Genomic DNA, 25,303 nt, shown 5'->3' on the forward strand with positions numbered 1-25,303 from the left:
AACAGAGAGTTCGAAGAGAATTTCTCTCCCTCTCCTCTTCCAACCAATCTATTTTTAGAAGTCTTCTCACCCTCTTTTTAATAACTTCTTTATTCTACATCTCTTTCTCTTTGTTCTGAAATGCTTCTTCATGAACAAACAGTGTTTTTTTTTGAAGTAATACAACTCTTAGTTATTATGTCTCCATGTTTTAGAATGCATTTGCCACACTAGCGCATGTACAGTTCGTAGACGGTACTGGTAAAATTAGATAAATTTAAACTAGTTGCTGTACAGGTAAAGATATACAGAGAATATAATAATGATAAATTTAAACTATCTGCTGTACAGGTAAAGACGTACAGAGAAGTACAAGTTGTATAAGTGTGTGAGCGCTAACTACGAGAGAGAGAGAGAGTTGTCGTTAGTTAAAATGTCAAGTTAAATTATTTAAGAATTATTACAGAGACAGAGAATAGCATGAGAGGGAGGGAGAGAGATTATTCTTACGTAAGGTATCAAAAGATGGAAATTCGTGATTTATTAAGGAAAAAGGAAAAGAAAGAAGAGGAGAGAGAGTTCCAGAAATCCTTTGACATGTTGTGGGCAACGATTGACACATTTGACAGCTTTGCCCTCACCCCTCTCTGCAAAGGCTTCTCAAAAGATCGGGAAATATTTGTTTGTTTAAAATATCACAATTTGCTATAGAAGTGCATAAACTTTGTAATTACAGTTATATTATTATTATTATTATTATTATCATTATTTGAAAATTAGTACGTATTATGAGGTAAATCATTTATTTATCAACAAAACAAATAAACATACATTTAACCATAAACGTTCTCTCATCTCTTATTGAAATTAGAGAATTTATATGATTACATCTATGAGTTTATTCATTTTGTTGATAAATAAATGATTTACCTAATAATAAGTAATAATTTTCAAATAATAATAATAATTGATAGTAATAATAATCAGTAATAATAATTTTTAATAATAATAATAATAATAAATAAATAATAATAATAAAAATGATAATAGTAATAATAATAATAATAATAATGGAAAGAGAAACCCACAAGGTTCCTGTGTATAACTTGTTTACTTGTAAATATTTACATATTACTTGAATCTCAAGTACTTGCAGGTCCTAACTGTGAACCTTTTTCAAGAGATGTGAAGGTGGTCAGGCTGGTTCAGGCCCAGAAATCTTCTGGAACTTCTTCTCCCTGTGCTGTCATTTATATGATGGCTGTCCTGATTTCCATTCTCTTGAGAGTTGTTAATTCCCTTCTGTCGGTCTGATATCCTGATCTAATGGTCAGTGGGATTAACCCTTGTGGTAAGTGGGTGGTCACCATCGGTCTTTTGAGCAGGAGACCTAACCTCCAGGTCAGAAGGGTCGATCTTAGCTTCTTTTAATATCAAAGCTTGGCTTATGGATCTTCTGAGGTAAAATCCTTTGTTTCCTTCTATCACTTTAGTTTCTCTGATGAGTGCCCTTTCCACTACCCTCCTGTGACTGATGTTATTGCTTTTGTATATAAGCCTGCTGTTTTTAAAATCCATTCTATGGTCCTTTTCCCAACAATGCCTAGCTATAGCACTCCCCTGTGAGTTGAGCTGTACTGCCTTTCTGTGTTCTTGGATTCTAGTCCTTAATCCCCTACCTGTTTCATCCACATATTTGTCTCCTTAATTGTAGCAATTAATTATGTATACCCCCCTATATCATCTGCATTACTGTCTTCTCCTTCCAGTTTATTTTTACATACTTTGTTTTTTATGGTGTTGTCAAAGGTATACACAAATTTATATTTAATTTCTTTCATTTTTTATGTAATTTGTTTCATTTAGCGTATAAGGGAGGGCAACTATTTTCTTGTTTTCTGTATTCCATGTTTTCTCTGCATTTTCCCTGAAAAATATCCTCCCAGCTTTGTTGAGTGCCCTTTTTTCTGAACCATTCTGAGTATGCTAATGTATCAAAGGGCACTCAACAAAGCTAGGAAGAGATCTTTTACAGGGAAAATGCAAGCTCATGGAATACAGAAAACAGAAAATTGATCCTATATTCTAAATGAAGCAAATTACATAAAAAATGAAGAAACAATATAAATTTATTTATACCTTGTTTCTTCAATGCTGAAGTATGTAAATAAATTGGAAAAAGGAGAAGACAATGTACACATGATATAGGGGGTATATAATTAATTGCAGCATTGTGGAGACAAGTAACAGGTGGCAGGTAGGGGATGAACTAGAATCAAACACAGAAGGAACAAATAAGCTCACTCAGGAAGTGTATAGAGGAAAGAACCACAGAATGAGTTTTGAAAATAGTAGGCTTATATAAAAACAATAACATCAGTCTATAGAATGATGGAAGGGCACTCATCAGGAAGATGATGAGAGAAACACCTAATATAAAAGCTAAAAGATGGAAGCCCTTCCTGACCTGAAGTGGATCAACAACCGATGGTGACCACTCACCACGAGGTTAATCACTGACCGTGTTAGATCAGGATATCAGACTGACGGGAGGAATTAACAACTCTCAGAATGGAAATCAAGACAACATCATATAAATGACAGCACAGAGAAGACCAGAAAGATTGCTGGACGCTGACCAACCTGACCTCATCTGAAAAGGATTCACAGTTAGAACCTGAAAGCCTTTCAATTCAAGTAATAATATAGTATTTACAAACAAGTGTATCAAAAGGAGTTTCTCTTTCCATCTTCGAAAGAAAACTGAAAGAGAGTTTTTGTTTTTGGTTAGCAATAATTATAACAAAACTGTAATTACAAAATTTATACATATCTATTGTGAGAATTATATGTTTGACATTTTAAACAAACAAATATCTTTTTCTGATCTTTTGAAAACCTTTGAAGGGACAGGTTGCAAGCTGTCAATGTGTCAATCGATTGTCCATAGTGTGTCAAAAGATTTCTGGTACTCTCTCTCTCTCTCTCTCTCTCTCTCTCTCTCTCCTCTCTCTCTCTCTCTCTCTCTCTCTCTCTCTCGTTTTCCTTTTTCCTTCATAAATCATGAATTTCCATCTTTTGATATCTAATGTTAGAATAACTCTCTCTCTCATGTTATTCTCTCTGTCAAGGTAATAATTCATAATTAACTCAACTTGATATTTCAAGCAAGGACAGTCTCTCTCTCTCTCTCTCTCTCTCTCTCTCTCTCTCTCTCTCTCTCTCTCTCTCTCTCTCTCTCTCTCTCTCTCTCTTCGTTTTCATTTTTCCTTCATAAATCATGAATTTCCATCTTTTGATATCTAATATAAGAATAACTCTCTCTCTCTCTCTCTCTCTCTCTCTCTGTCAAAGTAATAATTCATAAATAACTCAACTTGATATTTCAAGCAAGGACAGTCTCTCTCTCTCTCTCTCTCTCTCTCTCTCTCTCTCTCTCTCTCTCTCTCTCTCTCTCTCTCTCTCTCTCTCTCTCTCTCTCTCTCTCCGTAATAATTGATAAATGATTTCACTCTCTTAAGTAAGGAGAACCCTTATCTCTCTCACTCTCTCGAGGATTCGCAAATGTCACGTGTCTGTGAAAAAATTGCTTATGACAATAGTTGGGTCCCAATGAAAAGTTCGTGTGTCTGTGAATTCGCTCAACTCGAATCGTGTAAGATCAAGGTATTATGTATGCATTGAAAAAGATACATTTCATTGATATTTTGCTGTGTTTACATTAACATTTGAAAATTAGTAAATCACTTTTTATTATAAAAAATATATTTAGTCAAGAAAGTAACATGAAAATGCAATAATTAGTGAATATTGCTTGAAAAAATCCATGAATTAGTGAATTTTCTGCAGTATATTTGGAGATATGTCCCACAGAAAAATCCACAAATAACTGAAGCCGTGAGTGCTGAACTGCGATATAGCGAGGGTCTACTGTAGACATTTTTCCACTCGGGTGTTTCCTATTTTGCGACTTTGATTACTCAGCTTCCTGGATTTTTTTTTTTTCTCACTTTGATTTAGCAAGACTTCCTTCACAAATTTTAGCTAACATAATTCTTCTCGTGGTGGTGTGGGTGATTACAGTGTTGTTACTTATACTTCTTTAATTCTTTGATATCTTTGCAATAGTTGCTGGAGCAGTTCATGTTTTGTTCCCTTTTTAAATGCTATAGGCTCAAAATGGGCACTACACATAACTGCATTATCAATATTGAGGGATCTTTTCTTTTGCAAAGGCTTATCCATTTTATTTCAGTTCTGTATTTATAGGGAAATGTTGTCAACTGATACTGTCTCATTTTACCACATTTTATGAACTCCCATACACAGTACAGTATTTTGTAATTTTGTTCAGTAATAGAAAAATTCTTAATTTTTCAGAAAAATGCAAATATTTTCCTGCTGAGTGTCAGTATAGTTTGTAAATTAGTGAGAAAAGTGTTGCCTGACCTCGGCTGAGTTGGGCTCTTGGTGGCAACCTTCAGTGTTAAAATATAGGATGTGCAGAAAGTGACAAGTTTTGGTCTTTCTGTAAGAAAGAGAAAATGTACTCAGTAGAGAGAAAGCACTTACGACATTAAGAAAAAGCTGTGAGAACCTTAGTTGGATCTTCCCGGTAGTTTAGGAGTTTCATATCATATAGCAATATGTCCATTTCACTAGAAGTGGTGCGTTAAAGGCACAGTATTAAGGAGGGGATTGTCAGATGGAGAATGCAGGTTGGTAAGGAATGATGATGAGGGAAAAATGTCCCATACGGGGGTAATGCTATAAGTGCACCTCATGGGGTGCACTGTAGGCATTACTTAAGGTTCTTTGCAGTGACCCTTTGGCCCCTAGCTGCAACCCCTTTCATTCCTTTACTGTACCTCCGTTCATATTGCCTTTATTCCAGTTGCCTTTCCACCCTCTTGTAACAGTTAGTTCATAGTGCAACTTGCAAGGTTTTCCTTCTGTGTTACACTTTTCAAACCTTCTTACTGTCAACTAATGTTTCAGCACTGAATGACCTCATAGGTTCCAGTGCTTGGCCTTTAGCCTAAATCTTATATTCAAAAGGAAAATGAGATTATACTATGATAGGGGGAGCATCTAGTTGAAAACCAATGAAAATTAAAAAAAGAATAGAAATTGAACTTCTACCTGTATATGGCAGTCAGCAATTGATATCAATTTCTCATGAAAATTCATTGTAGTTTTGTAGTTACATATAAAGGATTTCTCATCCCAACAAACTTGTCTGTGAGGTGCACATTCATAATGACAGTATTTTGCTCATTACAAAAATTTTTATGGGGAAAAGCACCCTCAAATGTGATGATTCAAGCACCTCTTCCAGCCTGGATGATGGCAAAAGCAAGTAGGAGAAGTCGAATTATATAAGTTTGAGTGGAGTGTTTACGACTAGCCATTTCTGTGCATGTCTTATAGTTTGTGCAATCTAAAACTTTCTGTGCATTTCGTACAGGTTGTGCAATCTAAAACTTGAATTTTACAAATTCTGATGATAACTTTGGATGAAGATTGACCCTGATGCAACAAATGTGAGTTGGAGGAACAGTGACTTTCTGTCATGAAACCTGAAAATTTGTTTACCATGCATTCATATATAAATGAATTTCATAAATGTAATTGAATTTACTTCATACCAAACTAATTAGTGAATGCACATTTTTTTTAGGCAACTGAATCAGAGTATTCAGTTCTCAACATCATAATTAGGGAATAAATCCACAGCATCTCATGAAGTCTGTAACTGATTTAGTAAATTTTAACTAACTTGCAAATACACCATTGTAACATGTTAGGGGAATAAATACACATTTCATTAATGCAACAAAAGGACTTATTTCTTGACATCTTAATATTTAATGAATAAATTTAAAGATGTACTGAATTCATATTTCTCTCTAGTGTTTTGGTGATATATAGGAAATACAACCAACCCTGAATTTTGCTAGTATGTCATCATTCACGTATACATTATCAATCATCATTTTTTATATTTCACCTTCATTGTGACACTGCATAATCCTGATGGGTTCCAGCACTTGGTCTTCAAGACTTAAATTTCTTAATCAATTATCCATAGGGTTAATATGAGCCTTGGCCATTCATTCAGGTAATATCCATGCAGAAATGAAAGGGAAAAAGGCAAGCATAAAAACTAAAATATGTAAGTAGGTTCATGGGTGGATGACAATGGCACAAAGTAAAATTTTTCAGTAATCGGTATCTTGAAACATACCCAGTATAATTTTGATTTTTTATTAAAAATTGACTGGAATGCAAGAAAATGATAGTGCTAACTGGCATAGCTAACAAAAATTAATTTTTGTTCAGGCCAGAATTTTGTCAAAGGCTGAATTTTGTAGGATTTATATTTAACCATTTTTGTGTTAATTGATTACTGTATTAGTAATCATTTATATCAGTTCTACCTGTAAACTATTTTCATCTCAGGGCTGAATAACCTAACAGTTTCAGTGCTAGATCATTTATAAATCAAATCTTTGCTCCTTTTGGCTTATTAAGTCCATAGCAGTTCTGTAGTTATATAATACAATAGTTATAAAGATGGTTGACAAAAACCAAGACTGAATTTTTTTTAACCCTTAATGGATGGGCATCAGCATATGAGTATCTATAACAGGTTTAGAGTGATGGACGCGCTAACTCGTATGAGTATTTTTTAATACTATGCTCCATACGATTTAGATGAATTTAGCGGGAAAGATGATCATAGTACTTCACTGGTCAACAAAAGATTTATGACAACTCTGTAGCTCAGCACAGGACAGAGGGGCGGATTAGTGTGCCTTGAGACTTGATTGGGGAATGTACAGTATTGCCCCTCTCTATCCCATGACATCTTTTTATTTATTTGCTCGTAAATATACCCAGAGATTGCTGTTGGTTTTAGTTCTTATCTTTTATGATAGTATGTCAGCTATACAGTAACTGTAATTTTGCAAAGAAAAGTGCAAAGGAATATTAGAAAAAACTTGTATACCTCTCAGAAAGTTACTGCATCTCCCCATCTCAGTAAATCTCATAAATATTTTATAACAAATATACTCAGAATTTATTACTGTTTTAGTTCTTATCTGTTATGATATGTTAGCTGTAATTATAATTTTACAAAACAAAAAATAAAATAAAATAAATTAATAGAAAAAACATGTATAACTTGGTAAAATTAGCATATTTTTATGAGTCTTGTAAAAGAGGCCTCACACGGTTGTAAATAGTCACTTTCAACTTCCTGAGGAAGATAGGGAAAAATTTTTAAAATATTTTGTCTTACACCATGTGCATTTGCATATCTTCGTTTCCATTGATGTATTTTTTCTTAAATTGGCCAACTTTAAAGTTTGCCCAGTCAGGGGGTGTGTTTATTAATATATATTTATCCTGTCCCTTAAGGGTTAAGGGAGTAAGGCTTAGCTTTCACTAAACCAAAACTTATTGAATAACAAATCTCATTCCATGTTTCCACGCCTTTTGTTTCGGTGGCATAGTGTTAGATTTGCCTGCAAGCTGTATTTTTTCCAGGACTTGGAAAAAGTACTTTGTTTTACCATTCTTGGCATATTTTTCTTTTGTCTAGATAAAAAGGGTCGCCCCTGGGAACTGCCTCATGCAGTGACCAATTTCCAAGAGCAGAATAGGTAGGAATGGTGGTGGAAATGTATACAGCTTGGAAGAATGGAATGGAAAGGGGAGGATTGCAAATCAGTGTAAGCAGAACAAATTTAAGGTGATTGGAAAGGAAGAAAAGGAAAAAGTACAGTCAGGAAAGTGGGCATGCAATAGTTGTTAGGCATGTGTGAGGTTGAAGTCTGTTGCATACTTTTTTTAAGAGATGATGTTACAAGAGGTGCTCAGGGTTGGAAAATATACAAGTAGTAAAAGGTTAAGCTGAAAATGCATTACCTGGGCATATGGGAAAGAGAAGTTATTTGAGAACCCTTGGAGATAGATGGGCAGATCTTCAAGGGTTAGACCATTTCTGTTACCTAAGGGACGCTGGACTAGGAAGCAGGAGTTGGGAGATCAGTAAGGAAGGGATTGGCTGTATCATGAGTGAAATGTACAGAGAGATGTAGGCTACTGGTAAATAAAATTTTCCATTATTAGAGGGGACAAAGACTTTTGCTGAGTATATAAGGCATGTATTAATGTCACAAAAACATGGGCACTGGTAAGGAAAAATATGGACATTTTGGAAGGTATGATCATCAAATAATAAGATTCATGGCCAGATGTTGATTGAGGATAAAATTAAGACTTGGAATGCTACCTTGCATCAACATTTATTATTTAATCTGTTTTATGTACTGTAATATCTTTTACTCATTTAATAGTTATTTGTACTGAATGTATATTGTGCTGTATTATCTTTGGTAAGGTCATGTGTTTGTAATGCTGTTTTTGTTTCCATTTGTTATCATGATTGAGTAAGAAATGACGTGGCTTTTTAAGAAACTTTTACCTGAAGGTTTATTATGACTGGCAACAATTAGTTAGATTTTAGGAGAGTTTGGATTATATATATATAAAATGGTAACTGGGATGGGGTCTTTTGATGGGTGTAGGTTCATTAAACTAGTAATACTCATTGAGGTTTGTTATAAAACTAAGGCCATCACATTATAAATCTCACTTTATAACCTATACCTTGGAAGTTAAGTTTTTGGGTTTGTTTGTTTTTTGGTTGTCAGTTAGATTTGGTGGTGGTGGTGGGATTTTTACAAAAATTTCACTAGAGGTGGGTCTCACGACTCGCAATAAGTGATTGGAGTTTAGGAGAGAGATTAGAATCAGAGTTTTGGGGATGAGTTCATTTTTCGTGGGTGGTTAGATTACGGATTACTTTTGGTGTTGGGCGTTTGGTTTTTGAGTACTAAAGTTTATGTGTGTTTTACATTACAGCTTGTGCTATTTGTTTCCCCCTCATCACCTACAGATACAAGTGTTCTGTTTGTTGAAAGACTTACTCTAGTTAATGACCTTTTTGTTTGTGACTCACAGTGGCATGTAATTGTCTATAGGTTGTTGGGTTTTCAACTTTACAAGTACAGGCAGTCCCTGCTTAGGGGTGGCATCAGTTAATGGCACTTGGCTGGCGATGTTGTTAACCGGATTTTCGGTGCCGGTAAGCGATTTTTGGTGCCAGTAAGCAATTTGTCAGGATCGGCAAGCGGTTTATCGTCACCAGTAAGCAGTTTATCAGTGCTTGTAAGCGGTTTATTGGTGCCGATATCCGGTTAACAGCGCTGTTGAGCGGGGTTTTCGGCGCTATTATCGCTGATTTTCGGTTAGCATTGCTCGGTCGGGGATGGGACCCACTGGCGTTAATCGGGGACTGCTTAAACAATTTTTGGTTACTGTGCTTCCTGTGACCACTGCAAGAATTTTGGTGGTATAACTAAGAGCCATTATATATTAAGCTAAGGTCTCATAATTTAATCTAGTACTGTGTGAATGTTGTGGTACACACTTGTCTGGATGCTGAGTTCTCGTATTTGTGACAACTGGGGAGATATATCCAGTCAGATTATTTTGTCTGTCACCCATAAAGAAGATTAATCATATTAGATAATGTTCTGAGTTGTAAGTAGTCAAGTTACAATATGTTTTCTTTCTCTATTTCAGAAAACAGAAAATCCAAGAAACCTAAATTAGAATCATCTCAGGTGAGTTGGTCTATTGACCTGTTATGTTTTTCCAAGAAAATATGGGTGTAGCCATTTCATGCAAGATAAACAGCATAATTTCTGTTTTCATTTCATTATTTTTATTTGTTGAAGGGGAATATGTATTAGAGAAAACTAATCAGAGTTTATGTACAGTACTGTTTACACTCACAGAAGCTATAGTTGTGAAAATTAGAAAGATAAATATTTTGTTAATTAATTTCTTTATATACTGTACTTCCTTGAAAAGTAAATACTAAAAATATTTTTAAGATGGATATGGTTTCATTCAAGCATCTGCTGGCCACATGACTGCGGTTTATCTTGATGTGAATGTTACACATTATTTTCCACATTATATTAGTTTTATAGAATACATTGTAAATTATATTGAAAACTTGTCTGTATTTTTATTATACAAAAAAAAATGTTAATTCAAAATGAAATTTCTGTATCATGAATTCTAGAGTATATCTTGTTCATAAAAAGTTTAGGTTTCTCTCTCTCTCTCTCTCTCTCTCTCTCTCTCTCTCTCTCTCTCTCTCTCTCTCTCTCTCTCTCTCTCTCTCTCTCTCTCTCTCTCTCTCTCTCTCTCAGGATTATTCTTTTGCTTATAGCAATGATACTGCTGTTTCTTGTATGTAAATTTATATTTATTGTAATTTTAATGAATACTGAGGATTTTTATTAAATTAGCAATTGCTAGATAGCCTGTTTTGTGTAGCTTGATATTTTTTATTGAATAATATGCTTGAATATTAACGGTTGACATTGCTGTAACAGCATCAAGGGCTTATTTTATGTGAAAATATTTCAGCTACATTTCAGAAAGTGATTCATAGATAAAAGCTTTGTTAATGTACTTTACAGTAAAGATATAGCAGTATCTTGTTATGTTGTAATCAAAATTTTACCATGATAGTGGATGATATTTGTTCTTCGAGCATTGATTATATTGTAAATGATGTTTTAACATTTTAGGATTATATAAAACATACTGGGACTTTTCAGAATTTTTAATTGAAAATTATGTTTACTTGCTTGTATTTTTTTTTTATTTATTGTGGGTTCAGTGTATTGTGAAAAAGAGAAGCAATTTTTTTTTTACAAATGCAAAGAAAGCTTCAGCCTTAGTAGTTCTAATGTTTCTATACATTGAGTATGAACACCTCTTGCAACATGACAAGGTTACATTCATAAAAAATGGATTGTAAGGTGATAGACTGTACAGTGTTATAATCTGGATTTAAATGGAATATATTCCCAGCCGCTCATAAATAATAAAGAATTTTCCATAAAAGAGTCCCCTACAACTTTAAAGTACTTTTTCGTCATACAGCACTTGTTCTTGATATGTACTCTCTTAATGACTGAAAGAAAATGAAATTACATGACATAGTAATGGAAATAAAATGGGCACAAATATTGGAGTGATGAAATACTCAGGGACAGGGTGAAGCACAGTAGAGGTCATCCCATTCATCTGATAGTGTAGTGATACCAACTTATTGTATCATCAGCATATAGGGCATTTGTTAATAGACAATGGTAACATTGGTCTGTTTCTCTCTATAAGCATACAATTTAAAATGTATATAGCTCGTAATGCAAGACTTAAGTTATGTATAGATATAACTTTATCTTTTCAAGACAACTACAGTATAATTCTATTAAGGTTCACAATTGGTAAATAATGCATATTAATAACAAATCACCAGTAGATTGCATAAGCAGTCATAGGGGATTTTATAAAGATATTTGGTAGGGAAAATTAAAGATTACTTAGGCAATCAGTCATTCATTGATTAGATGTATGGTGAACGATGCTTGTGAAACTACTACTAGTTCTGTCTTTTCATGGAATTTCTATTTTAATTCTACACCCCTAAATTGTGCCAGAAAATCTTATAACAAGTTGTAACTTAGTAAGCCATATGTAAGATTATTACATTCTTTATCTCAAAAAGAATATATAGGAGTACAGGAAGCTTGTCTTCACATAGGACGTGGCTGTTTGACCCATAGATAATTGAATACCTCACATGAACTGTTATTTAAATACTGTACCTGTATATTGAATGCAGAACTTTGTTTGTGTGCACACGAGAGGGCAAATTCTGTTATCATATCACTTGCATCCAGGATTCACCCCTTCCCTCCAACCTATCATCTGTTGAACACAAACTTTTTTCTCCTTAGTTGTTATCATCTGACACTGAATTGTAGCTGGTGTTTGTACAATATTAGTTTTGTATCTATGTCTAGTCTTTGCTTATTTCCTGTCAGAAGGTGGTCATTTTCTTAAGTGCATAAAGAAATTTCAGCGTATACGCAACATATTCGTGGCTCACAATTTAAACTAAACATCTAGAACAGTTCCTTATAGAGAAACCTTGTTGACCTAAACATTTTCAAGTTATTATTTTTCTTCTACAAACCTTCAATCATGAACATCCCACATTTGTGATATTTGAATGTCCAGATGCACCACCTGATTCCTCAGGTCCACAGCAGGCAATTGCCTCATATTTTGTAAGTAGTGCATTTTATGTCAGGTTTAGTCTCAGATAGTTTGCTGATTGTTTTCAAAATTTATTTGTGAATAATTACCATATGCATTTGCTGTGAACAACACTCCTTTTGCAGAATTTGGCAGTAGTTCTACTATTTTCACAAGATTTTTGAGTACTGTAGTTTGATTTTTTTTTTTTTTTTGTGTGTGTGTCTGCTTGTTAGGTGCTGTGTTTGCCATTAAGTACTAGGTTTTAGATAGGTAAGGAGTTTGGAAGGGGTGCCCCAATTACATAAGACCCTATTATAATATGAATTGAAATTGTGAGTTTGGTGTTGAAGGGAATTACTTCAAATTTTTTCTTAATATTCAGGCAATGTAAACTTTGTTAAGGAATAAGACCCATAAATTTAAGCTCTTAAGTTCAAGTATTTTGTTTTCATATTTTTTTTCCCTTTGAAATTTTTAATTTTTTTTTTTTTTTAAAGAAACTTTATACTCAAAACATTTTCTCCTTTACATTATTATTAATTTCTTTGAGTCTCTAAGAACCTGACAACTTTGATTGTTCTGCTTCCCCAGAAGGAATTAGTTTTTGAACTTGTCTACCTGTTGGTGAGACAATCCTGGGAGAGGAGTTCCACTTGGGATAAGTTGTTGCAACATCCACACTTTTAGGTATTCCTCTGGTGCTTTGAAATGTTTCAGCTTCATGTATGGTGACTATTTAGTCAAGTTTCATAGGTGGGGGTTTTTGAGCAGAAGCAGCCAAAGCCATATTCACATCTTCCAGAGATTCAACCACCAATGTACCAGTTCTGTAGTTAGTCTATAACGCTGGAGACTTTCTTCCAGCTTTTTTGTCCTTGAGACAGGTTAGCAAGATTCACACACACTGGTAGTCACATTTACTAAAGGTTGGAGTTCTGTAGGATTTTCATTCACGTCTTGGTAGCAGACTTGAACTTGAACAGTCAGGACCATTCACACTACTGTTCAGCGTTCCTCTTCCTCATTTATACACAACTGACAAAGATCATCTGTTCCTGGAAAAAGCAACACGCCCTTGCATAAAGCTCAGGAGGACCAGATGTTCCTCAAGCAATCTTTTAGCCTGTTGTTTTTCCACAGTCCATTCCAGGAAACAGATTTGTAGAAATGCTATAGAAGTTATCCATAGGACTTAGAGAAACTTAATGGATGGCAAAGCTACAAAGGTAAGATTTGTAATACACAAAATTGTAGCTCTCTCCACATCTTTGGTTTTTAAAAGTAACCTTGTTGTCAAGCAGTTTTCGAACCAAGTCTGGAGATGCCACTCAACTAGCTAATCTTAGTTCTGACACGTTTACGAACCTACGTTTTCATATACTGTGCACAGAGTAATCTGTGCTTATCTAGCTTTTGCTTTTCTTTAATCGTCTCAGAAAAAACTAAATCCTAATGCTACCTGGGTCTCATGGTGTAACCCGACCCTGCCTACATCGGCCATACTGTTTTCTCTTGTCTGTGATTGGGTACGTGCTACCTGTGCCTAGCGATTGTCTGACCGTTTGCAGCACCTTGTGTTGCTATTTCAAGGCTGTAGTTAATATCGCTGTTTCTGGGCATTGTGCATTGGTTTTTGTCCCTTGATGCAGGACCAAGGAGCGACGGAACGAGAATTATCCTATGTGCGTCTTCCTTTCAGAGCGAAGAGACCAGTGCACTGATTAGTGTTGTTTCTTTTTTAAGGGTGATCCCTTCCCAGGCGGTATTACCTTAATAACATAGTGAAAAGCTTTTATTTTGTGTCGTTTTGTGAGATCTCTCCAGGTTTTGGGAACATTTCAGTGCCCTTGTGATTGCATGTGTTATGTGTTTTCTCGACATCTTAGCACTAATGTGTTTCTCTCCCTTTCTCATTTTCCACGGTGATGGAAGAGAACGGGAAACCTGAAGTGCGGCATTGTACAGGCAAGGACAAGCCCTTGCGGTAATTTCATGTCGCTGATAGGTGTTGACCTTCATTCGGTGTGTATCTCTTGCATCAGATAGTGGGTTAATTTTGCTTTTCTTAGAAATATTCACTTCAGGGTGTGCCGTCCCTGCCTACATGAGTTACTGTAGAAGAGAGACTTTAGCCTTGGCAGGTAACTTTTAGGAGGAGACACTGAAATCAAACCAGTGGGTAGAAGGGACTCTTTAGCCTTGGTAGGCAACCCTTCTAAGAGAAGGTTACTCTGAATACAAACCTTGTTCTTCAACCTTGGACTGTGCCATAGCCATTGTACCGTCGCCTTCCATGGTCTTTGGTTTGAGTTCCCTTGCTTGAGTGTACAATCAAGCATTTATCGTCTTTGTTTCAGTTCACTTTCCTGTTTTTTTTTTGTTTTTTTATTTTCTCTCTCTTTTATGTAGGACAGGCTGATGAGAAAGCAAAAGTTGCTTGGTGGATTATCAGGAAAGTGCTGTCATCTTACCTAATCTTTTCTTTCTGAGTGTTTTGTTTTTAAATCCATCCTGATTGTCCTCCCCCAGTTGTTGTGGCAAACAGGGCAGATTTCTTTGTCTTACAAGGTGTGCCAGCCCCCACCTTGTTGACCAGTTATTCCATAATAAGTTTCCAATAAATGTGTCAATGGTTGTATGTCTCAATAAATTTTACGCAATGTGCCATCTTTATCAATGGTGATAAATATTGTTGTTTATTGTTCTGTTGATTTTTACAGTGTTACAGTTGTTATGGGTTTATTAGTTTTGATACTTGATTTTTTGTTGTTAATGTTAATTCTTTCGAGAGACACTGACCTGAACCTTGGGCCTGTTACTCACTACAGCAAGAAAAATTGCAAAGTACGTTACTCAAATACTTGAGGCTTAAGGACAAATTTTCTTGATGTCCAGAGCTGTGCCCGTAACTACAATTTTGTGTTGTTCCGACACGATATACAAACCGTTGGCCCTTTACATTAGGAATTACTTTCAGCGTAGGCTGGGAAGCGCCGTTAAACTCTTGAGCAAGGTGGTTGGGCAGTAACTACCACCAGAGTAGTGGGGAATACCGCCTGCCCAGGATATAAACATTCCAGTTTGCTTTCGGCTGTCATGCTTTGCCCAGGCGTGGTTTGGATCTCTGCCTGATTTTTATTTTTTATTGGGATCTTAATATATATATTACGTGTTTTATATTAATACAAACCCACGATTTTGTGATGTACTTGCATAAGCCGTGGATTCCCTGTGCTGTCTCTTAGGTTTGTGTGAAGGCGTATTTAGAAGCGCGTAACTAAGTGGTAATGCTTCTCTTCAGTAGCCCTTTATGTAGATACTGAAGGTGTTCCCTGTACATTCGGAGATATTAGGTTGGGATGTAATATCTTCGCTCCCCTAAATTGATCTGGACGTAAGAGTTTGCTTCCTTTCTTGACCCCGCCCTCCGTGTATAAGGGCATCACTACTTCCTTCCTACTTGTGCTGAGTGTTGCTTCTCTGCCTGTGCTTGGAGAGAGGTACAGGGGGTGGGAGGTTGCAGGCGTTGTTTGTAAGTTCCTTCCTGGCGCCCATGGTGGCCTCCCCTCCATCCTTTTTCTCTTTCCATAGGTTCTTCTTTCTCCCCCTTCAGTAAAGATCTCTCTCCTCGCCCCCTTTGCTCTCGCTCGGGGCGAAGACTGCGAAGAGGAGCAACTGGTTGGCGACCTCTTCTTGGGTGTCTCCTCTTGCTGCATGAGGCGGTTCCCCTTGTAGCGGGAGAGTCTCCCCTGCTAATCATCTTTGCTTTTTCTTTCCAGGTTGACAGTGAGCATCGCAGGCACAGCAGTAGTTGGCTGGATATCTCAGGGGATATCTCTTGTAGAAGCAGTCCCGATGTTCATTTAGTATTGCTTTGGGATCGACCACGGTACCTGGTTAGATGACATGTTTCCACGTTGGGATCATTCTGACTCTGTTCCCACCGATGTGGATTGATCGCTGTCATTGCTGGCCTTCCATGTATGCTGTGGCACTACTGCCTCTGGGCGTATCTGTGGTCCATCTGCTCCTGCTGTTTCCTGTGTTATGCTCTTGTTAACTCAATGACAGTCTGTGGCGGCACTCCTGGTCTCCTGCCACAGCCGCCTGATTTCATGTTCCTGTCACTGCTGCTTCGTAGCTCGTTTCATGTGACATTTCTGTCCGTTGCAGTAGCTCCTGCCTTCCCTGAACTGCTTCCAGGTGAAGCTCCTGCATTGGCTGTTCCTGATGTTGCGTGCCTGCTGCTTCTCCTGGTCCTGTCGGTGTCCTGGGACTGCTTCCGTTGTGTTCCTGCCAGCTGCCCTGGAGGTTACGATGTCTGCCATCCTGTAGAAGATGTCAGCCTGAAGGTGAAGGAATCGCCTTGTGGAAGTGATGTTCCTGGCCCGTTGCGAAAAGTAGCTCCTGCCTTCCGAACTGCTGCCGTAGCTCCCCTGCATCGGCTGTCCTGATCATGCCTGTTAGCTTCTCCTGGTGGGTGGTGTCCTGGGCCGTTTCTGTTGTGTTCCTGCCTGACTGCCCTGGAGATTCTGATGTTTAAGTGTCCATCATGTAGAAGATGTCGGGTGGAGGTGAAGGAGTCGCCCTGTGGAAGTAGCCGCCCGTCTTCTTCATCTTATCTTCGATTTCATCTTCTGCTGCCTCTTCCTTCTGTCCGAGGTTTGAGGGTCCAGGAATCAGACAGACCTCCATCGGCCAAGGAGAGGAAGACTGCCTCTTCCCTTGATGCCTTGGATGTTTTTAGGGATGCCTCCTTCCAAGGAGCAGTGGGTCTCTTGTTGGCTCTTCCAACCTTTGGGTTAGGAAAGTGATTGGCATACCCCTGGGTTTTGTGTTTTGGGAGCCACCAGGCGCGCAGACCTGGCTTTTGCAATCCTGTTCCCCAGTCCTAGAGGTTCCTGCCTCTAAGATGGGGGTTGCTTCGGGCACTCGTTCACAAGCCTCTCTGGTGCTGGATTCTATGGAATATCGAGTATCCCAATCTGGTCTGGAGAGTACTTTCCTCGGCCCAGTTCGGAAGCAGTGTGAGAGAAAGGGGCCAAGGGCACCCAGTGTCTTGGCTCTTCCTGCCAGCACCACAAGCGCTCCCAGTGCTTACCAATGCTTCGGTCGGGTTCCCAGCCTGGTGTCTCGATCCTGTTGGTTCGAACACCAGAAGAAGTAGGAAAAGATTCCTTCCAGTCCTGCCCAGGACTTCTAGGACTGACTCTCTTCTGGGAGACAAGTTTCTCTCATTGGCTCCTCCGCCCTCGGGCAGGGAACTTAGATTCACATTCTCCTGTGGGGTCTGGCACTTCAGGGCCATGAGACGTGGCCTCTCGAGGTGTGTCCCTCGTTGCCAGTCTTGGAAGTCTGCGTCAGGACTGGTTCTGTGCCTGGCTCTTTTCGATCTCTTAGGAAACTGAAAGCAGCTGCTCCGATTTTGGGAGTCTCATGGGTAGCTCAAATTCTATGAATCATGAGCTCTCTCTGATGAGAGCACAGTGAGAGAAAGTGCTGAGACATCCAGGTGTCGCCGAGACACCAGGTGTCTGGGTGCCGAGGCGCTAGGTGTCTCAATACTGCCCAAGCTGCCAGTTGCTTGGCCGGGTTTCAACTTGTGTCTTGAACCTTAGGGTTCGAGCATGCCAGGATAGCAGACACAAATTCCCCTTTGAACCCTCTTCTCGAGGGTTTCGTCTCGAAGGTTTAGAGTTTGAAACTAGCAATAGTTCACGGCAGATGAGTGCTGCCCTGTCCAGTTCTGATTGTGTTTTGCAGATTGGCTCGGCTCGCCCCTGGTCGTGCGGTTATGAGACTGGCTCTGTCGGCTTGTCAAGGCTGGCTCGGCTCAACCCGTCCATGCCTCCCAGTCCACGCCGCATACCACCCCTGGATCGCGTTCGCGTGATCAGCTCAGTTCGGTGCTGCTCTGCTCGGCCCTACTCAGTTTTTTCGATTCGGGTTCTCGGCTATGTTCAAGCAAACTCTCTGCTCTTCCCAGGAAAGTGCTCTGCCGTGGCACAAGCGCTCTTCTTCCCCCGTGTGGCAGTAATCTCTGGTTGATTATCGCTCTTGGTCCGCCTTTCCTGCTTATCTTACTGGCAGGACAGGTGGTACTCTTTCTCCTCACCTTTCTCTTTTCCTCTTGGTTGTTCAGAGGCAAAGACAGACAGAAGGCTCTTTGGAGTTCAGCTTCCTGGTATGTGCTTTGGGTGTCGGTCCCCGATTCTCTTGAGTACAGCCAGGTAGCCTGGGAGGAGTTTCATGGGATCTGTCAAGGCTCCTCCAAGGAGTTTCATGCGCCGGAAGCAGCGAGGTTCTTCCTCTTCAAGAATTCGATCACCCTTGTTTTCAGAGAACTTCGCGCCGATTCGTCAGCGCAAGGATCCCTGGGACAGGACGCGGCTCCCCAGTGAATAATCTTCATCACTCGTAACCCTTTGCAGTTCCCAAGGGGCGAGAGTGTTAAGGGCTGCAGTCCTTGCTTCAAAGGCGTTCTCACCAGATGAACTCTTTTCTTCAGAGAGGTTCATTCAGGGTCCTAGACACCAAACTTCTCCTTGCCTTGATAGAATACAATTCTTCTTGCCTCGGAGGGTCTTGCCGACTGCAGTTCTATGGGCAATTCTGGTGCTAAGAAGGACTTTGTCCCAATTTGGATCTCTGGTTTCATAAGTCCCAGTTGGCTGGACCTGAAGGAACAAACCTTTACTTGGTTCTGCCTTTCTCTTTCAGAGATTTGCCAGATACCTCTGTAATCAAAGGTTCGTACCAGGGCACTGCCTTGTCCTTTGGACAGTGGCCTCAAGACCTTGGGGTCCTAGACTTCTCGACTCGCCTCGACAAGGCCCCTCTGAAACCTTTTTCCAGGCTTTGATGATGATTGCGGAAAATAGCCGTCTTCTTCCCCTCTTCAAGAGAAGTGTGCTAACTGCGTCTCTTCCAGGGGTTGGATGGAATTGAGATGGATGCCCAGAATGACTGGCCTCTCTTCCTCCTCCTTCCCTGTCCTCCTACTTCTCCTTGGGATGAGAATAGGACTCAAACCAATACTTGCTGGTTCTGGTGCTGATGCGGGTAAAAGACTACACATCGAGCATGCATTCTATTTTCTTCTAGAATCATAGAAGCAGTTCGCTCCTTCCTCTCAGCAAGGAGGAAGGAGGGACTGGCAATAAAGGAACCCTATCGGGCTTTTTCCTTGCCTCCGACTCTGGAGACTTTCCAGCCTATTTTGCCCATGAGTTAACGTTTCCTCACTAATGCGAAAGGTCAGTATCTGACATTTGATCTTGCAGTTCCTACACTCCGATCAATATGTCCAGAGGCACGGTACTCCTCCTCGCTCTTTCGACCAGGAGCAGCCCCAGGTGTGCAGAACTCCAGTCAGTTCAGGAGACTCACTCAGGATTCCTCCCTCCAACCAGTGAGAGTCTTCCTAATGTAAAGGGCCGACAGTTCTGTATATCAGTTGGAACAAATCACAATTTTGAAAGAAAATTATTTTTCCCTTCTCAAAAACCTGAGGTCCTTTGCATTACATATTATGTCCACCTCATGCCACCCCTCAATTTGAACCTGGGCCAAAAGGCAAACTGGAATGTTTACATCTGGGCAGGCAGGTATTCCCACCTACCTGGCGGTAGTTACTGCCTAACCACCTTGCTCAAGAGTTTAATGGCCGTTTCCAGCCTACGCTGAAAGTAATTCCCAATGTAAAGGACCTCAGGTTTGTATAGTTAGGAAAAATACAATTTACTTTCAAAACTTGTGATTTTTTATCTTAGATTCTTGTAAGTAGCAACAGTACATCAACAACAACAACAGTATTTACATTATTTACAAAAATTCCATTGAGAGTATAAATAAATGTCACCATACATTATTGAAAAAGCACCGTAAACAACTGGTAAACAAGATGGGGCTGGCACACCTTGTAAGGCAAAAGAAATCCACCAGGTTTGCTGGCAAACCTGGCAGATTTTTTGTTTTAATCTTTTCCTTCTGAGCATTTTTATATCTAAATACATCCTGACTGTCCTCCCCCGTTGTTATGGCAAACCTGGTGGATTTCTTTTTGCCTTACAAGGTGTGCCAGCCCCGCCTTGTTGACCAGTTGTTTCTGGTGCTTTTTTCAGTGACTTATGGTGGCATTTATTTATACTCTCAATTGAATTTTTGTAAATACTGTTGTTGTTCATGGTATTGTTGTTTATTGTTCTGCTGATTTTTACAATGTTACTGTTATGAGTTTATTTGTTAGTTTTGATACTGATTTTATATTATTAATTCTGATTCCTTCGGGAAACATTGAGCTAAACCTTGGGCCTGTTACTCATTACAGCAAGAAAAATTGCAAAGTACATTAATATATATTCGTGGATTAAGGTCGATATTCTTGATCTCCAGAGCTGTGCCCCTAACTACGATTTGGTGTTTTTATCTGAGACACTTGTAAGTAGCAACGAGTAAAAAGGTCGAGTTTTTAATACCGGGGTTTAATGGCCCTGACTTCATTTATCGTCGTAACATCCCACATGCTCAAGGTATGGCTGTATACACTAAGGCCGGATGACCTATTTATCGTCAGAAAAGTTTGGAGTATAGTTGCCATGAAGTTCTTTGTTTAAAAATTTTCAGTAAGTTCTACACGTATTTGCTGTTTACCGCAGTCCAAATACAGTATCAACAATTCTATATCTGACTCTTTTGGAGATGATTTTATGGCTCAGTCACATGAATTAAAAGCTTCATTAGCTATTTGTGGAGACTGTAATATAAAGTACAGTTAGTGGCTAAATCTAAATTCCACAGATCAACATGGTCGGTCCGCTCTTGAGTTTGGTGTATCGATTTTTTCCAGCTAATTGAGGAACCCACGCACATTTCTGGTAATACAGTAGATTAGACCCATTATTCACAGATGTCCCAGTTATTGAGAAAAGTCCAAGATCTGTGAATATATAGCCACTTCTGATCACTGCACTATTGAGATGGACATATCTGTCAATCATTATATTCCTAATTCCACCAATGGTAAAATGGTCTGGTTGAAATCCAGAGCCAGTTGGGATTGCATTATTGAAGCTTGTTAGGCACATAATATTTCAGATGCTATATTAGATCCTGATTCCAAGATGAAGTTGAATGAAATGCTGATGGCTATTTTAATGTCCCCAGAAAGGTCTTCAAATTTAGGACAAATGGCCAGCATGGTTTGATGATACATGTAGATGAGCTTACCATGACAAACAGACCAAATTCAATGCATGGAGACAAAATCGTTCAATTGAAAATTACAGTGGGTACCTGCTAGAATGCGGATCAACAATTGCTGCTTTAGTTAATCACAGATTTTTTGGTGGAACTCATCTCCAAATATATTTTGGAAAATTCACAAATTCGTGAATTTTTTCTCAGCAATGTTCACTAATTACTGTATTGTCATTTTATTTTCATGACTAAATACATTTTTTATGATAAAAAAAAAGATTACTATTTTCAAATATTAATATTAATGTAAACACAGCAAAATATCAGTAAAATGCTAAATTAAAATTCTGTAAAATCACAAAACAGCATACCAGTGTTCATGATTCTCTCTCTCTCTCTCTCTCTCTCTCTCTCTCTCTCTCTCTCTCTCTCTCTCTCTCCAAGCTCCTCTCTCTCTCTGAAGAAAGAACCTAAAAGAGTTCAGAGGTCTGGTTAAACAAATCATTTATAACTAACTAACTCTCTCTCTCTCTCAGTATACTTATCCTTTAATGTAAAAACAGCAAAGTATCAATAAAATGTTATTTCACTTACAGAATCCATTTATACTCAATTATATTTATGTATTAGCATCGTAATGTGTATAAAAAAAACGATCGTCCCGACATTTGTAATTGTTTTTACTGTAGGTACCTGTTGCCTTATTATTTTCTGTCTCTTGATTTACTGAACCGTACTTCTTTACAAGTTTAGTTGACTCTATGATTATCACACATATTCTAACAGTACACAAGAGATTATTTTATCACTGTTGATGTTTCATCTCTAATCACCATAAAAATATTTAAAATCTAAATTACATACGTAAGCAACACAAGGTTATACTGTACTCCCCTCCCCAGCCTGTCTCTCTGAAATATGAATTATTTTATAAACTTTTATGTACAAAATTAAAGATAACTTCATTAATACATTCATTTCTTTTAGCTACTAAAAATTATTTTCCTAATTCTTTTCGAAGCAGGCTCAGTAAGCTGAAGCAGGCTCATTACAAATGTCGGGACAATTGATTTTAATTGTACATATTATGATGATAGAAGATCCATATAATACTGTACAGTACAAATGGATTCTGTAAGTGAAATAACATTTTATCAATGTTTTGCTATGTTTACATTAATTATTTGAAAATTAATTCCCAATGTTTCTGCTATCTGAAAAAAGAAAGCAGGAGAGCTTCAATACTGTATGAGAGAAAATGGCTATGTTTGAATGCAGGGGGACTTACTGTAAGTTAGTTTTCACACATACCTTGTAAGCCACATATTTTTAAGGGTAATGTTGTAAGGTGGTTTTGAAATTATATTAAAGGGTTTTAGGATGATAGTTTAAGGTATAGTATTTGGTGTTTGATTTATTAAAACAGGCAGTTATAAGTATTTTTAAAGGGGGTCTGTGGTGTTTGAACTATTAAAGCAGGCAGTTATAAGCGTTTAGAGGGGTGTTCCAACTTATCGCGGATTTTTGCTTAATGTGGGTGGTTGTGGTCCCTAGCCCCCGCGTTTACCGTACACTATTTTTGTTGAGTCTCGCCTTGCTGTGAATAGAACTTACCATACAGCTTGTAGAGAAAACTTGAAGGAATTACTCAGCCTCATCTGTGGTGGGCCAAATTGGCATCACCTATCTGTGGGTCAGGCTCGTCTTCCATTCCACCACTACTAACAGATGATGGTAGATTGGTTGCTGGCCCTAGGGAAAAGGCTGAACTGCTTCATTAAGCCTTTGAAGCTAAGCAATCACTTGAGGATGTCCCTGTCCCTGATACTTATCATCCTGAACCTCTTCTTACAAAATTTGCATTTTGCTCTAGGGATGTTAAGAAAATTCCTGATACTCTTGATACCTGGGGTGGAGAAGACCCTGATGATTTCTTTCCTTTGTTTTTTAAAGTTTCTAGTGTGTTGTCTCCCAAGATTATTAGATTCTATAGAAGTATCTTTGCAAATGAACACAAGCTTAGTAATACAGTGCCTGTTGCAAAGTCTGCTTACTGCAGTAACTACAGGCCAATCTATTCTCCCTGTGCTCTCCAAAGTTGATGAAAACTTATTTTTAAGCCACTATATAAATATGTGGAATCTAAAGGATTATTAGCTGTTAGTCAGTATGCATATAGGAAGCAGTTAGGTACCTGCGATGCTCTTTCAGAAATGCCAGTTATTTATAAATTTCAAAATCTTGGAGTGGGTGGATATGTTTTAGGGTTACTTAAAGATTTCTTATAGGTAGGCAGCAGCAAGTTGCTGTGGATGGGATCTTTAGTGAACCAAGACTTATTGTGTCTGGAGTTTCACAGGGTAGTGGTTGTGGTCCACTGTTATTTGTTCCTACACGTATACAAACCTTTGGTCTTTACATATGGGATTTACTCTCAGCGCAAGCTGGAGCTGGCCACTTTGCTGAAAACAAGGTAGTCATTGGTAGTTGGCTATCGACGGTAGGGAAGAAAGCCCTACCATCCAGTTGGTGCGCATTCACTTTACCTTTTGACTGCATCAGAGACAGACGTGTCTCTTCTGCTGCCGTTCGACTTAATTCTTAATTATTATTTTCGTTTTTTTATTATTTTTTTGAGATATTTTGCTTATTTGGAAATAATGCAACATTACAAGAAGTTCTATTCTGTTACATTTTGTTATTTTCACTCTTTCTTGCTGTGCAGTTGTTCCTACACAGTTGTGCTACATAGTTGTTATCAACTTGCTTTAAGCTATCAGCGTTTCTCTTTGATTTCCTCTCCAGCATGGTTTTGCCTTGTGATAAAATGCAAACCTAGCTTTGGTCTTAGCCTAGGTGTTTGTTCTTTTGTTCTGTTATATCTTTTTTCTATTACACTTCCAAGGAGAGAGGTCTGTCTCTGGCCACCAACCATTCTATTTTTAGACGCCTTCTTAACCTCGTTTTATTGAACTCCTTATTCTACATCTTTTTATGTTTGTTCTGAAGTGTTTTCTTTCTGAAAACAAGCAGAGTTTTTCTTTTGACTACACAATTACTTGGAATGTTGTAATGTTTTAGTCTTTCAGGTGATGAAGAGATTGAGAGGCTTGAGACGGAGAAGGGTTCTCTTGCTACAGTGCGGTGGTTTTGTAACCTGTGGTATGAGACCTCGGCTTGCCTTCGAGTATGAATCCTCTCTCCTTTGACATGAAGAGTAGCGGAGGTTGATGTTGCAGGACCATTAGACAGAGTTTCTGTTTCTGGCAAGTCGTCTCCAAGACCAGTAGCGGTTCCTGTCTATGACTCTGGCTCTGTCTGGGGGGGAGGGGGAGTCAGGCATTCCTGCACTCCCTTCGTCTCCTCTTGTTCCTGTTCTGGAGGATGAGAAGTCCTGGAAAGCTCTCCTTGATGAAGTTTCTTTTCCACCTTCGCATTCTTTGTTGTCACATGCTGTATCGCAGAATCTCCGTCTTTTTCGTTTTTCCTTTCAAGAGATGGTTGGAAGAATACACAGTGACTGCAGGAAGACTATCACCATCGGATCGACAGCCAACAAGCTGTGTTCAGCTAGCTGATATCAGATTGGGTGTGTGGGCTTCATTGCTGTGTGTCTTAGCTTCAAGAGCTACTTCACCCCCCCCCTGCATTCGTTGTTGGTTTTACACAAGTCAAGCCTTCTTCATCTTTTGTTGTAGGCCACAGCCGTGTCTTCCCGGACATTCCCCCCTGACTGTGTGTCTGCCATCAGTGTTGCTCCCACCCAGATTGTCTTCCTACCCTTCGTTCCATTGGCCTGCGGGGCACAACTGAATGCATCTTCAGTGCCTGAACGAGAGTTCCTGGCTCACTTGTGCCTATTCTTCCTTGCAAGTTTCCTTTCAAAAACAGTTCCTGGTGCAAGTTTCCTTCGAGAACAGTTCCT

General features: G+C 38.6%; 1 protein-coding gene across 16 annotated transcripts in view; it reads left to right on the forward strand.

The window, feature by feature from the left end:
- The window catches only part of LOC136835678 (bromodomain testis-specific protein-like), a 194,299-nt gene that overhangs the window by 113,103 nt on the left and 55,893 nt on the right, over window positions 1-25,303 (forward strand). For all 16 annotated transcript variants that reach the window (XM_067099528.1, XM_067099525.1, XM_067099516.1 and 13 more), the window contains one exon: window positions 9,637-9,677. In XM_067099528.1, coding sequence (XP_066955629.1) covers window positions 9,637-9,677 — 41 coding nt within the window. The remainder of the gene's footprint in view (window positions 1-9,636; window positions 9,678-25,303) is intronic.

The sequence above is a fragment of the Macrobrachium rosenbergii genome, chromosome 55, assembly GCF_040412425.1.
Source record: "Macrobrachium rosenbergii isolate ZJJX-2024 chromosome 55, ASM4041242v1, whole genome shotgun sequence".
Lineage (NCBI taxonomy): Eukaryota > Metazoa > Arthropoda > Malacostraca > Decapoda > Palaemonidae > Macrobrachium > Macrobrachium rosenbergii.